This window comes from Trachypithecus francoisi, unplaced genomic scaffold (genome assembly GCF_009764315.1).
Source record: "Trachypithecus francoisi isolate TF-2019V2 unplaced genomic scaffold, Tfra_2.0 Lachesis_group3, whole genome shotgun sequence".
Taxonomy (NCBI): Eukaryota; Metazoa; Chordata; class Mammalia; order Primates; family Cercopithecidae; genus Trachypithecus; species Trachypithecus francoisi.
In genome coordinates, this window is record NW_022681468.1 from 13,146,829 (window position 1) to 13,162,220 (window position 15,392).

A 15,392-nucleotide genomic window follows, 5' to 3' on the forward strand; every position below is an offset into this window, starting at 1 on the left:
TCAGAGAAACCGCATCCTTTGTGGTGCTTTGGGGGCAGTTCATAAATAAAGCTGAGACCGAAGGACCTGGGTCGGGTCCCCGTGTGGCCTCGGGCGGGCTCCTCCCCTTTTCTGAGCCTCAGTTTCCCCCGTCCAAAGGGTCTACAAAACAGATTCTGCATCACACAAATCTTTAGCAAAGCTCCAGCCCTCACACTGTCTTTGTGAGCCAGACAAAACCAGTGGGGGCTTCAGGAAGCTGGCTGAGGCAGGGCCGAGGAGGACGCACGTTCCTAAGTGCTTTTCAGCAGCCCACCCCCTTTCAGGGCGCGGCAAGTCCTGTGCATTTGCACTTTTCGCTGACATGCTGGATCGTTTCCTCAAGACCCTTTGGTGGGTGGGAGGGAGCGGTGCCGAAGGGGACCCCTGCACACACTGAGGACCAGCGGTGCCATGAGACTGTCCCTGGAGCAGGGCTGTGACTCCTTTCACCTCTGCTCCCCATGGCCGAGTCACCAGGCCCACACTCGTTTTAAGGCAGAGAAACAACTCCCAGCCCAGGTGCTTCTTTCTTTGGTTTCCCACAACAAAGGCTCAACTGTTCTCGGAGGCTTGGGAAGCACCTTCACTGACACTGGTTCCTTGAGGGAGACGGAGGCTGATCTCGACGGCGCAGGGGGCCCTAGACAAGTGGCACTAGACTGCACTGTCAGCAGTTGTGACCCGCCTGATGGGCCTGGAGCTGGGCTGCTCAGGAAGCCAGAAGCAGAGAGAGCAACTGCAGTGACAGCTCCCACCTGACTGCAATCAAGGCCAGTTAAGCGCCAGGCCCTTTCAGCGCCTGAGAAACAGTCAGGAAGCCGCTCAGGCAGCCCAGGGCTTGAGTCCCCAAAGACTTGGAAAGTTAGGAGAGCCATCTAACGATGCCTCTGAGGCCCAGAGGCCCCAGCATGCCCATGGTGTCACCAGCAATGCCTGGCACTGAGGCTGTGCTCCAGAACCAGGGAGCCATGTGGGCTGCCTGGGCTGCCCACTCACAGGGTCAAGAGGCCCAGCCGTAGATAAAGCCTCCATCTCACAATGGAGAAACAATTTTAAAACCAAGAACATGGCTCTCACTCCACTCTTCTAGACCCAGACTGCATTCCTAGTTAAAGATATCTTGCAAAACTGAGATTGTTTCCAACCTACTCGCTGTTTGATTCATTCATCCCTGGATCTGTTCCCTCCTGTCAATCCAGCACCTCCTGTGTGCAGCTTCTCTCCAACAGCTGGCTCTGACAGGGACAGCTGTTTGCCCGGGTCATACATTAGTATGTATTGAGGTAGCCGTGAGTACTGTTGCAAGGCCCCTGACTGTGTGGCCTCAGTTTCTCCACTTCTGAAAGGGGAATATAACTGAGCTATGCACCATTGTGCCTAGTAGGACCTTGAAGTCTTTGCTATTCCTGGTATCCACCAAAATGCTGTCTCCATCATCTCCTTTGATAGTCACAAAAACCCTATGAGGACGATAGAGGAGGCATTTGCCACCAAGAGTACCTGGAGGGCTTGTCTGACCTCACACACTTCTTTCATGCATTGAACCTTGGGTGGATCCACAAGTCCACCTCCCCCACCCTGCCCAAGGGAATTTTCTGGTCTCCTTGGACTCCTTAGCCTCCCTGGACCCCATACAGGTGGGCACATCCAAAGCTGCCCACCCCACCTGCTTCTTCTGCAAACATTCATGGGACCTATCTTTTCTATTTATTTCACAGCACTTGCCACAATGTGCCATTATATATTCATTGGTGTATTTGCTTACCACTGGCTTCTTCTACTCTTCTCAGAGTTCCCTTGGGGAGAGACCTCATTTGTCTTGTTCATTCTCTGGACTCTCAGCTGAATCTCTCCAGCTTATGGAGCTGGCCAGGCCCTGCGGATTCTCCCTTCCTGCACTACTGTTTTGGAAACTCTCTCAAGGCAGTGAGCTGGGCCTGTGGTAGGACTCACCTCATAGGAATCATTGTCTTTGGTTGCCTCTTTTAAAAACCACTGTTTCACATCTTTGGTATGGTTTTGGATGTTTCAGACAGGAGGGCAGATCTGGCCCCTGTTACTCCATCTTGGCTGGAAGCAGAGTCCGAAGCTTTTAACGATGCATCTCATAATGAAAAGACAGCTGCTCCTCTGAGGAAGCAACACTGAGCCTGGGCAGCTCGCAATTGCTCTCTCTGGTTGCCAGCTTCATCATCTTTACAGGCGCCAGGAGTGTTTAATGAATACAGCAGACAAAGCCTCACTGAGCCTCGGGGAAGACAGTGTTGCGACCCCTGAGATGTCAGGACAGCTCCTGCCTTTCTGTTGTGTTTGCAGAATCTTGGCTGGGAGGTAGAGGGGGTGACAGAGGAGGCAGAGAGCCCAGGTAGCCTCAGTCCTGGAACTTAGCACTCTCTGATTGTCTCAGCCTCCCTGTCTGACCACCTGTCTCTCATAAGGCATCATCCGCACCCCTGAAATAACCTTCACCTGCTGTATGAGCAATTCATGCTTGCCTCTTCCCCCAGAGACTCCTGAGCAAGATGATCAGGTCTTAGCTTTGTAATTAACAATCCATGGGGCAGCTGGCGCCAGCCCTGGTAAAGGCGCAGTTTACGTCTGATTTATCTTTGTACTCCCAGATCCTAGCACAGTGCCAGGCACTGAGGGTGCTCAGTTTGCTGGGGCAGCTGGCGCCAGCCCTGGTAAAGGCGCAGTTTGCGTCTGATTTATCTTTGTACTCCCAGATCCTAGCACAGTGCCAGGCACTGAGGGTGCTCAGTTTGCTGGATGAACAAATGACTGAAAGAGCACCTTCATGATGCTATCTTCTCGAACATGAACCATCAATCTGCGCACATGTAAGCTGTCTTAGCACCTCCAGAAAGAGGTGCTGGCCACACCCCATGGGAGGGAAGTTCAGGCAGGGATGGACCCAGCCTGTAGCCCAAAGATCAGGGTCCCAACCCTGGCCCATGGGAAAGTTGCTTATTGATCCTGAGACTCCATATTGTATTCTCTTTTTTGAGATAACACCTCCTAGACTTCCTCCAGCTCCAACATTCTCTAATTGACTCAAGCAAGGATAAATAAGGATGCATTCTTTGAACACAACAGCTGGTTTTCTGAGCAAAATCCAAGATGTATGCCTTGACTAGGTTTCACAAAATGCCTCCCTCATTTCATAGCTGTTAGCGTTTTTGCCTTGGGTAGTTTCCTCACACATGTGCGGTGGTGAGTGTGCTTGCAGAATATTAGAGGGGAACCTGTGCAGGATGCTGCGAGCCATGGGCTTACTGCTTTCAGTATCAATTACGTTTGAAAAGGAATAGCAAAAGAAAATTCCCACCCAACTAACAGAGAATGTAAAGAAGAGAGGCACTGTGAAATTCAGTGCCAAATTCCCTATGAGGTGTATAATCAATCAAGTTGATGAAATTTCTCAACAGGGGCCCTGTTGACATTTTTCAAGGGACAATTCTACCTTGTGTGAGAATATCCAGTTCATTGTCATTAACATCCATAGCTGCTGGGATCACACATTGCGACAGCCAAAGACAGCACCCACCCCAATATTTCTAAGTGCTTACAGGAGGGGGTACGGCAGCCCCTGGCTGAGACCACACACCGGTAGTTCTGTCCGCAGCCACAGGAGTGTCCTGAGCAAGATGATCAGGTCTTAGCTTTGTAATTAACAATCCATGGGGCAGCTGGCGCCAGCCCTGGTAAAGGCGTGTGACCGTCTATGGTCCTGGACCACTGGTGGCAGGCATGGCCCTGGGGTCTCTCCCAGAGGAGTCACAGCCTGAAGTAGAGCCATGGAAACCAAAATTGCTTCCCTTTGTGGTGAAAATGAGGAGGTAAACCTTTGGGGCTTGGGGGTGCAGTGTAGACAGAACAGCCTTGGATGATCTGGCTATATTTCTGACTCTCCAGCAGTGACTTCTGACTTCCCAGAGTGTAGGGAAGGTGAGGACATCACCCCAGGAAGACACAGCCAAGTCAGGGATACCCCAAAGTGAGGAATTGGAGAGAAGGATTTTTTGTTTGATATTTCACCAAGAAACCACTGAACAAGTTCATCATGGGGAAAATGAGAAACCCCGTGGCTCTCCTTTTTCGTATTTTAGAGTTCATTCCTATTTTCAATGCTATATTGTGTATCTTTTCAGTGTTGAGGTTTCTAAAGGCCTGGTCCTGCCCTAGTTGAGAAGCTCAGTGGCATCCTCCTATCAGCCATCTCTCAGGAAGCATTTCTTTCTTTTTATTTTATTTATTGATTTTTTTTTTTTTTTAGATGGAATCTCTGTCACCCAGGCTGGAGTGCAATGGCACAATCTCAGCTCACTGCAACCTCTACCTCCTGGGTTCAAGCGATTCTCCTACCTCAGCCTCCCGAGTAGCTGGGATTACAGGTGCCCGCCACCATGCCCAGATAATTTTTGTATTTTTAGTAGAGACAGGGTTTCACCATGTTGGTCAGGCTGGTCTTAAACTCCTGACCTCAGGTGATCCACCTTCCTCGGCCTCCCAAAGTGCTGGAATTACAGGCGTGAACCACCATTAGGAAGCATTTCTGATTCTACTTGGTCTCTGTGACATCTGAGGCTCACTCTTGGGGACCTTGCATTTGTTAGTGGGGTTTTGGTTCACTGGGAAACACATAGTGGCTCCCTGGATCTCCTAATCCAGCTGCAACAAATCAGTAACCGCTCCCTTCTTCCCATCTTCTTTCTTCTTTCCACCTTTCTTCATGCTGCACAGAATGTACAAAGGTACAAGCATTCAGGAAAAACAGCTTGGCATGTCCTTCTAAAGTTTATCATACACATATCACACAACCCAGCAATTCCACTCCTAGATATTTATCCAAGAGAAATAGGAAAATGTGTCTGTACAAAGATTTGTACACAAATGTTTATAGCAGTTCTATTCACAATAGTCAGAACTGGAAACAACCTAGGTGTTGGTCATCAAGTGAATGGATGAACAAATCGTGACCGGGCACGGTGGCTCATGCCTGTAAACCCAGAACTTTGGGAGACCGAGGTGGGTGGATCCCCTGAGGCTGGGAGTTCGAGACCAGCCTGACCAACATGGAGAAACCCTGTCCCTACTAAAAATACAAAATTAGTTGGGCGTGGTGACGCATGCCTGTAATCCCAGCTACTTGGGAGGCTGAGGCAGGAGAATCGCTTGCACCTGGGAGGCAGAGGTTGCGGTGAGCCATTGCACTCCAGCCTGGGCAACAAGAGCGAAACTTCGTCTCAAAAAAAAATATTGTGATATGTTCATATAAATACTATTCAGCAATGAAGGAAGGAGCTGCTGAAATACACAGTAACATGGATGAATCTCAAAAACACTATGCTAAATAAAGGAACAAAAAAAATACATACTGCGTGATCCCATGTATGTGAATGTCAAAACCAAGCAAATGTAATTGATGATTTTAGAAATCAGAATAGCAGTTGCCCCCAGGGTGGGATTGATTAGAAAGAGGCACAGGGACACTTTCTGGGCTGTTGAAAATATTCTGTGTCATGCAGGAGGTGTGGCTTCCACTGGTGCATGCATTTGTCAAAGTTCAGAGGATGGTACTTTTAAGATGGGGGTGCATTTCACTAGATGTAAATTACACTTTGATAAAAATTGTAATAATGAAGCCATCCATATTACCCTTTGGGAAGTCATCCCCTGGTTCCTCACTTACTATTGCACCCCTCAAAGTATCTATTATAGAGTGGACACCAAGTCTGGGGTATATTACTGATTCTTTTGCATATATTCACATCTTGGAGACCTGTCCAAAGTTAATACTGTCTCTCTGTCTATCCATCCATCCATCCCTTCCTTCCTCCCTCATTATCCCCCTTTCTCTTTTTTTTCCTCTTTTCCCTCTCATTTCCTTCCTTCCTCCCTCCCATTCCTTTTGCAATTCTGGGCACTCCCTTCCAGTTGTGTCTGAGTCTTCCCAGAAGTCCCGGGATGAGACTGTGTGATGTCTTTGCTTTTCTCAGAGGAAAGTGAACCGGCCTCACTGACACAAAGTCCTTCAGGTCCACCCCAACACGGCCTGTGCCAAGGGAGGGAGGACAGGTTCACCCCAAGGACTCCATGGATTGAGTAACTAAAAGAGGGCCCTGTAGCACCAGTGTCCGGTGCCTTGTCAATGACACTTTTCCAAATTTTGGCCACCCCCGTGCAAACTGACATAGCGGCAAATACCCACCCCACGGACTGAATCCAAGAAGGGAGAAAGTCTGTGTCTTGCAAGAAATTAGCTTAAGAAATGGACATTGGCAGTCCTCCCTTTCTTTCCTTCCTCCCTCAGCATCCCCTGTGAGCCCTGCTCCCCACCCCCGCCTGCAGAGGAACCAGATTTAGTGCCTCAGCTGAGAGAATGAGACGCTCTGTTATTTTTCATGGGAAATTAGACCTGACCCTGCTGTCAGTTAGCTCATGCCAAGGGAGGATGGATGGCCTGGGGCGCGGCGCTTAGCCCCTGCTCTGAGCACACCAGGACGGGGATGGAGGCGCTCGGAGGCCAGCCTGGCTGGGGGCCAGCCATGATGTCACCTGCCGCAGGGTGGGGGTAGGGATGGCAGGAAAGGTCAGGGAGCCTTCATCCAGGTGATGGATGCCAGTGGCCTCCCCATGCCTTTGTTGGTGTCACCCATGATGGTCCTGCCAGTGACCTCCCCACGCCTCTGTTGGTGTCACCCATGATGGTCCCACCTCTGTCACTGGCCATGACCAGCTCATCCAGGGGACACTCAGGCTGCTCCTGTCTCTTTCAGCTCCCAACTCTACCTCTTGCCCCACTGAGGAAAGCTGGTGGTCGGGGCTGGTGATCATCATTGCCGTATGCTGTGCCTCCCTGGTGTTTCTGACTGTGCTTGTCATCATTTGCTACAAAGCCATAAAAAGGTGAGTGCTCACCCACTGCACCCAGCTCCAAGCCGAAGGGAACCCCAGCTGGGCTTGGGGCTCCTACACACATCCCGTATCATTATTTTAAATTATAAAAGTTGTTAAGCGTATAAGAAGCAGAAAGAACATACAGTGACCTTCCATCTACCCTCAGCCCGATTCAACAGTTCATCAGGATTTTGCTATATTTGCTGTATCTATTTTATTTTTCCTTTGATCTTTTTCATTGCCGAAATGTTTAAAGTTGATCTCAGAAATAATGTCTCTGTCACTTTAGGGAGTTTGATTCCACAAGCAATTGATTAGCACCAATTATATGTCAGGCCCAGTGCAAGGTGAAAAATACGAAAATGTTGCAAAGCACCAAAGAGTAATAGGAGTTGTTAACAATATAATTATTTCTAAGGAAGTTTTTAAAACATTTCCTGACTCCCAAAATTAGAGGCCCCACATTAAGAACATTCCTAACACCTAAAATATTTAAGTTTACTCTTTAAATTGGTTGTTCTATGTGATGTCACTTTAGTAATTCAAAAGCAGAAAGTAAAATATCAAGGTAAAAGTCTTAAAACAAGTGCACGATCAGGCACACAGGGTGGGGGCGTGGAAAGCCAATAGACCAGGAGCATCCTGGTAACGGGGCACAGGAGGGAGGATACCTGGGGGCAGGGCCCGGGCATGGCGGCTCTACGCTGGACAGGCCATGCCCTGGGCATCTGCCACCCGCCGAGAACCCAAACTCAGAGCCCCCTCTGCCCAAAATGCACATGCTGTGGGGCAGTCTCCAAAAACACTGATAAATAACACAGGCATAACTGTAATCAGCAATACCTCAGCCGGGCACTGGGTTCCTCTCCTCACCAATGTTCTCTTAGTTCATGTCCACCTACATTTTCCCAATCAACTCCATTTTGCAGAGGAGCTTGAGGTTCTAAGGAGTTAGAGAGCTGCCCGGGGTGCATGGCTGGCAAGTAATGGAGTCAGAAATTGAACCAGGACAAAGAGACTCTGAAGCCCAGCCCTGACTATAGCACCGTGTTTCAAGGTTATGGATGAGTTAGACTCCAGTGTTGGGCTAAGAAGAGACCTCGGTATTCCTGCCTGCCCTTCCTCAGGGATGCGGGAGAGGGGACACTTGGGGTTTGGTGAGATCTGTCTGTGCTTCTCTGAGGCCAGAAGGACATACAGACAGAAAGGCCCAGTGCTTCAAGACCCTGTAACTCTGGGTAGGGGCCTAGTCTTGAAAACCAAGGTGGGGCCAAGCACAGTGGCTCACGCCTGTAATCCCAGCATTTTGGGAGGCCAAGGTGGGTGGATCACCTGAGATCAGGAATTTGAGACCAGCTTGACCAACATGGTAAAACCCCGTCTCTACTAAAAATACAAAACTTAGCAGGTCATGGTGGCGGATGCCTGTAATCCCAGCTACTCGGGAGGCTGAGGCAGGAGAATCGCTTGAACCGGGGAGGCGGAGGTTGCAGTGAGCTGAGATTGCACCACTGCACTCCAGGCTACTGGGCGACAGAGCAAGACTCCATCTCAAAAAAAAAAGGAAGAAAGAAAACCAAGGTGGATGGTTGGAGTCTCCCAGGGGACATAGCTAATCCAATTCCCACATGTTTTGTAGGCACCTCCTTTGTGCCAGGCTTGGTGGGCCTGCAAACAGGTAAGACCCAGGCTGTGCCCACAGGCTGCTCCATGAGGCTGTGGGAGGTTTGCTGGCAGCCTGCTGTGGCTGCCTGGAGGAGTCACGGTGCATTCTGATCTGGACTATAAAGCATTTGAGCTGAGGGCCTGCTGGAATGGGAGGAGGGTTTTAAGTAACAGAGCAGGGGAGGCATTCTAGGTCAAAGCACCTGTGAGGGGAAGCAGCTGGGCACCACGAAGCCCCTGCAACGCAGATGAGGCTGGAGGAAGCAGTGAGCCTGACTGGGGAGGCCTTTGTCACTAGGCTGAGTGGTGACTTTGCTTGTGACTCTAGACACTAGGAAGTACTGAAGATTAGCTTCGGTAGCTACTTTTTTGGGGGAAGAGTGTGCACCACCAGGCCACGGCTGCCAGTCTCCTTGCAGACACGCTCCACTTCCCCTGGGAGAGGCTCAACATGAATAATCTGTTTAATATAAGCTCGTGTTCTTACAAAAGACACCTGAGCCACTTCTGCCTCCCTCCCTGCCCCAAACCTCCCCTGAAGAAATGTGCTACCTGCTTCTACGGGAGGAGGGAAAGAGAACAAAGTCACAGGAGTAGCTCACTATGGCAGTGCCGACCAGCGTAGCCTGCTGGGCTTTGTTTCAGCTGGGCTGGGGGGCTCCCAGGAAGGGTGTGAGGGGCGTCATCTCAGAGCAGCTAGAGGGGCCTCCTGTCTGTCCCTTTCCACTCTCTCTGAGCTCTTAGCTCCTGCCGTCTGTTAGCACCCTGGAAAAAACAACTCATCCCAGATGGCTCAGTGGACCGACTTCAGATAATAGGCTCCTTCCGGGGACATGGGCGGGGCTCCACCAGGGCGTGGGCGGGGCTTCTTCCAGGGGTGTGGGTGGGGCTTCTTCCAGTGTTGTGGGTGGGGCTCCTGTGGGGCATGGGCTGGGCTTCCTCCAGCGATTGGCGAGGATTATTCCAGCGCTTTGGGCAGGCCCAGAGAGCAGATGAGGCAGGTGAGGCACTCAGTGACTTGCAGAGTGGGAGCGATTAGCACCTCTAGGAAGACAGACGAGCGGGAAACTAGTGCTGTGGGAACCTTGTGAGAGACTCGCACTTAGGAGAAGGGCCGCCTAGCAGGAGCTGAGGTTAAAACTGTCAGAGAAGCAGCCCCAAAACAGAGAGGAAGGGGGAAGAAATGCTCCCAGCGGCTCTCCACGCTTAGGGTTACAGTGGGTGCCTCCTACGGGCCCAACCCAGGAAGCAGGGGAATCAGGACACACAGTCAGTAAGGTCAGCCTCCCGGGAGCACAGGGCAGAAAGCCGGTGAAGCAGGCAGGTGGGGTGTAAGCGGACGCTCTGCTGCCACAGTCCCTTTGCTGCCCGCACCAGGCTCTGCATCCATCTCTGGACCAAGACCTGGGGACACCGAGGAATAGGACCCAGACCTTTGACCTCGAGGTCTTCATAATCCAGAGAGAGCATCCCTGGTGCAGCAGATATTTAATGACAAAAGGGGACTGTGCTCACTGCAGGTGAAGGCAGAAATAGAGCCCAATGCTGCCAGAACCCACCTAGAAGGAGGCTAGGGAGGAGGCCTAACCCCTTGGTGGAGAGAAAGAGGCAGCAGAAGCTGCAACCCTGCCTACAGAACAGAGTGCTCCCCACTGCCCCCCAGGCGCTGACCTCAGCTAGGGCTGTAAGAGATAGCATCCTCACTCAGGCCAGCTGCCTGTCCACATTTCTCTCCAGCCAAGTGGAAGATTTCTTGCTCACGGCCAATTGTTTTTGGTCAATAATTCATCTGAAACATGCCTTTTCTCTCAGGAAACAAAAGTATCTCATGTCACTGCAAAACCATTAAAAGGAAAATTTAGTGATAAACCCTACTCTTTTTTTTTTTTTTTTTTTAAATAACTCTCATACCCTCGAGTCCTAGGGATTTCCAAGAGATCTTTGTAAATGGCCCCAACACAGCCTTTCAGAGCCAGGTTGCCAAGAGGATGTTTCTAGAATCGGGTAGGTCAGGGAGGAGGTGACTCTGGAGATGCCTTGGCACCTGGGGTTGTCAGCTGCTGGGACACAGGCCTTGGCAGGGACAGGTGGACACCAAGGGCTGAGTTGCAGTTGTAGAAGGCGCACCCTGCAGGGCCCTTACATCTGTGTCCAAGGCCTGGCTGAGAGGGGGCTGGACCTTGGCAGGAGGAGGTCTCACTAGCACTTGCTAGACGCAGATGAGGTGAATTAACGCTTCCTCCTGTGACTCAGCAAACCTTCACCAAGTCCCACCTGTGCACTGGGTAGACCGTACTCAGGGAGCCTTCAGGCTGGGAGTTCAGAGGAGGGACATCTTGCCCAGACCTGGTAGCCAGTGGGCGGTGGGGAGGGGTTTCTTAAAGAGGTGCATTAGCCAGGCCAGGGGACTGGGCAGGGAGGGTGTTTACTTGAATTTGCATGAGCATGAGCAGCAGCCCCCAACTCCGCTGTTGATGACCCCAGACTCCAGAGGGGGTTCCCAGACATGGGGAGCCCATGCAACATGCACGTTGGTGGCTTCATGGCCCTGGGCTTGTTGTGAACAAGCTCTTTATCTACAGCCGCATGGAGAGCAGACCCCAGAGCCCTTGGGTGCTGTGTACCCCTGTGCCTGGCACCTGGGCACCCTCCCACCCCTAGGCCTGACGGGCACATTTCTGACAGCAGGACAGCCTGATTTGTTAAAAGAGCCTAGAACTGGGAGTCAAGCCCCCAGGCCTGTTCCCGTTCCCACCCTCAGCCCAGCCGGGCTTACCCGGGCTCAGCAGGTATCACTTCCCTCTGTGGCCTCCGTTTTCCCTCTCTGAAATGACAATCTCCGAGAAGCCTTTTGTGTCCCTGTCCTGGATTGCAGGGGGACCATCACCACTCGGGCATTCAGCCACTTGGATGTATCAATGCTGATCACTATGCCCACCAGAGCTGGACCAGGTGCCAGGCACTGGGCTACAGGAGTGGGCAGCACCGGCACAGTCCCTGCCCACACTGCACATACCTTTTTGGGGGAAGAAGTAGGCATTAATCAGACCAGACTGCCCCCAAAGAACTGTGGATCACAATCAGAGGAGAGGCAGAAGAGCAGAGACAACACGAGTGTCCATCCAGGGCAGGAGACAAACTTAAAACAAGCGATAACCACAGAGAGTAATCAAGATAAAGCTCCAAGGGGCAAGGCACCCACTGCCCAAGTAGACCTCAGATTCCAGCTGGGGGAGCCCCACAGGCCTGTGCACTTGCAGGAATGAGGCTATTTTCCTGGGGTGGTATTTACAGCTTCTCTGACAGCCACACCCTTCACTCAGAGAAGAGCTGCTGTGTTGAGGGGAGATGATGCTCACCCACTCCACGGAGACACGCCCACACCGGCACAGGAAAAGCACCTTGCCTCCATTGGCCATCCATGGCGTGGGCCTGTTCTCAATTGCCATGAAGCCATTGGACAGACATTTCCCTCTCACAGGTATAATTGGCGGAAAGACCAATACAAGGCTGCAGTACAATTTGGCTGACCCTGCAGACGTTCACTGCTAACCTTAAATAAGCGTGCTGCCTCCTGGACATGGGCTTGAGTGTGCGTTAATGTGCCTAAGCATCACTTCTTGCCGGGCTTTGGCCCTCATCAGCTGTTTGTGGTTGAGCCACTTTCAGTAGAACGAGCACTTTTGAATGCTCAAGTCTTTTTGATGGTGCCTTAGAAAACCCATTGACTGGCACAGGACTGTTTAGTGTTGATCCATTTATTGAGCACCTACTGTGTGCTAGGAACTAAGCACAAAGGATGCAGAAGAAACAAGACAGTCCCTGTTCTCCTGCTGGAGGAGACAGATTAAGCACACACACCAGCAAATTAATAAATGAGGTGATCTTAAAGACTATGAAGAGGAAAAAAGACAGGGTAATGGGGAAGAGAAAGAGAAAGGAACGAAAGTTGCATCCTCTCCAAAGAGTTAGGCATGTTGTGCATGCTTTTTGAGACAGCTTAATGACTAAAAAGTATGGCTAGGGCATTGCACATTTATTCCCTCTTTTTAATTTAGTTTTAATTTTTATCAAAGGAATACATATACATACTATGGTTTAAAATGTCAAATGTGCTCCCAAGGCTCTTAAGAAAGACAGCAGCCCCCTGTCCCTTCCCCCAAGTCTCATTCTTGAGAGGCAACCACTTTCAACAGTTAGCTGTTTCTTCTGATATTTCTCTCCATATGCTAAGTGATGTGTATACTGCTATTTAAATTTTCTTTCCATTTTAAGCACTGTCTATTACTTTCTGCTATGGAAGATACCAAAGCCAGCACCCTTGCAGTACAGACATACAACATACTTCCCCTCTTCTCATTCTCCACCTAGAATGGGGTTCAGTATGGGATTCTGTGCCTATTCAGTGCTTACCTTAGTGTAACAAAGAACATATTGTGCATAGCTGAGCCACATAGTGTACTATGCTGTTTCCTTTCCTGGGGTTAACAATGCCTCCTCTCAACACAGTGCATTTTTGTCCTGGGGGCTCTGTACTCCTCTCTGGGTGGACTGTGGGTCTCTGAGCCTGTTGCACAGTTGTCATCCTACAATAGTTCTCTCCAGCACCCTTCCAAGCTGGATGATCCCAACACGGCTCCTCCCTGGGAACCTGCTACCCTCAGTTCTCTCCCTCTCCAACCCCAGTCCCTCATCTCCTTAGCTTGATTCTTCCATGGATATTTTCCCCAAGATCTTTCTTGGATCATAGACTCGATAGAAAGTTAATCAGTGAAATTAGTTTTCTTTTCAGAATTTACACTCTTTTTGGAGCATTGGGATAGCCCAGAGAAAGGTTAGTTCTTACTGAATGTGTGGCGTATAAAGAAGATCTGGTTACCTGGGGCACCTGGAATGCCAGGGAGGGGTGGAAATGAGTTTCCTATGGAGTCTGAGCCAGAATGAACCTTCATGGTCAAGGGCCAATCTCTTGTTTTACTGATGTGGGAACTGAGGCCTTGATGGGGAGAGAAGTGGTTCAGGTTCCAGAGGTTTCCTGCCCTCCTCCTAGCTCATTGAGCACTCCTGGAGCACTCTCTGGTCAGTGTCCTTCCCCTCACTTCTTCCAGTTGAGTCCTTGCTGTTCCTCCCTGGAGTCCCAACTCAAATGCCACCTCCTCTGAGATGTCATCCTGGACGAGTATAGAGCTCTCTCTTCCCTGTCCAACTGCTAGAGTCATAGCTCTCCTTGAATTTACAATTCTGCTTTCTGCTGTAGGTAGGTGTATGTCAGTTTTTGTGTGCCCACACACTTGCATATGAGTGGTTGTGCGCACACACAGTAGATGGGGATTGGTCATCTCGTCTTACTCATCTCTCTCCCGATGGTGCCTGGCACGATGCCTGGCACATAATAACTATTCAGTGGTGGTTTCTGTGGTGTGAATGGAGGCTTGTTCCCACAGACTTGCCAGAGTCCACCTTTTAAACTGACAAACTCTATTTAGAATTGCAGTAAACTCACTTTTTTTCTCTATCTGGATGAGTGAAATAGTCTGCTTTTGGTGTAAATAGCATGCACCCAATTTTAAGTGTTGGGCCTCACCCCTTCACCAGTTTCAGTTTTCCCAGCCCCCTGCCATTCCTGCCCCCGCCCTCCCAGCCCCATTTCTTCAGTATGCCTCCTCCAGTTCTCTCCCTTCTCCACACTCTAGCTCAAGTGCAAGTACCCTGACTCAGTGGTCCCCTCTCCAAGCTTCGGAGTGACACAGCCTCTCTCCTACCTGTGCATGACACACTCCCAGGCTGTGAACGCTGTGGAGCAGCCCCGCCATCTACCTCTTCTTCCTCCCCGCAGGACACACCTACTGTGCCAGGTGCCAACCCAGCCCTCTCTCCCTTGTTGCCTGCTCTGGCCTTCAGCTGATCTGCAGAGTCAGGGCCAAAGGAGGGGGAAGGGGAAGAAAAGGTGGGCCAGGCCCAGAGGCCAGCAGTGAGGACCAGGAATCAGGACAGGAGTGGAAGCGCTTCATCCACCCTCAACTCACCACAAACTTCCAGGAGCAAGAAATTCACCTTGAATGCATCTTGGTGCATTCCTGGGGCCCTGAGACTGGGGCTATCTCATGGGCCTTTTGACCAGGTGGGATCTCAATGCGGTTCCCATCTTTCACCTTTCCCTGCTGTTCATATGCATATGTGTAGCAACACTTCCTTCTCACCACTGCACCAAACCCAACCCAGAATCACCATGCCTGGTTGTACTATGAGTCAGGTCAAAGTTAGTATACTCCAAGGAAGGGCCTCTTTAGAGCAAGTGCTGAGCATTGATGCATGGCCTTGGCTGCTCAGAGACCATCCAGCATCCTTTAGAACCTGGGCTGGATTCAAGGAGCTGGCACCTGTGCTTAGTCCAGAATCAAGACTCAATCTTTTGACTCCTTGGCCAGTGTGCCTTCCCCTGGGCCTGAATGCCACCTTCTACGCTGTCTTGGGCTTGGCTCTTTGGAGTCCCAGAAGTTGCAGTGTCCTCACCATCACACCCACATCCTCCATCCAGGAAGAGATCAGGCCAGCATGGGGCAGGAGCACGAGGTCCTGATCTACCCTGGGCCTAGAGGCTTCTTAGGACTTATTTGTGCCCCCATAAAGACTGATCTTCCATGACGGGTGATAAAATCCCATCCTGCTGTGTGAGGCAGGCAGCAGGGAGGAGCCTGCTTCATCTGCTGGCATCCTTGGTGTGGGGGACATGGAGCCCAGGCCTCCGTGCACTGTGGACGGTCATGGACAGAAGGCTCAGCAGATTGAGGGTGTGCCCAGGGCCA

The 15,392-nt window shown here is 50.8% G+C and overlaps 1 protein-coding gene across 3 annotated transcripts in view; it reads left to right on the forward strand.

The window, feature by feature from the left end:
* The window catches only part of PRIMA1 (proline rich membrane anchor 1), a 71,375-nt gene that overhangs the window by 45,296 nt on the left and 10,687 nt on the right, over nt 1–15,392 (forward strand). For all 3 annotated transcript variants that reach the window (XR_004432327.1, XM_033191503.1, XM_033191502.1), the window contains exon 4: nt 6,801–6,930. Coding sequence is in view for 2 of the 3 variants with exons in the window: in XM_033191503.1 (XP_033047394.1) it covers nt 6,801–6,930 (130 nt within the window). In the remaining variant the exon portion in view is untranslated. The remainder of the gene's footprint in view (nt 1–6,800; nt 6,931–15,392) is intronic.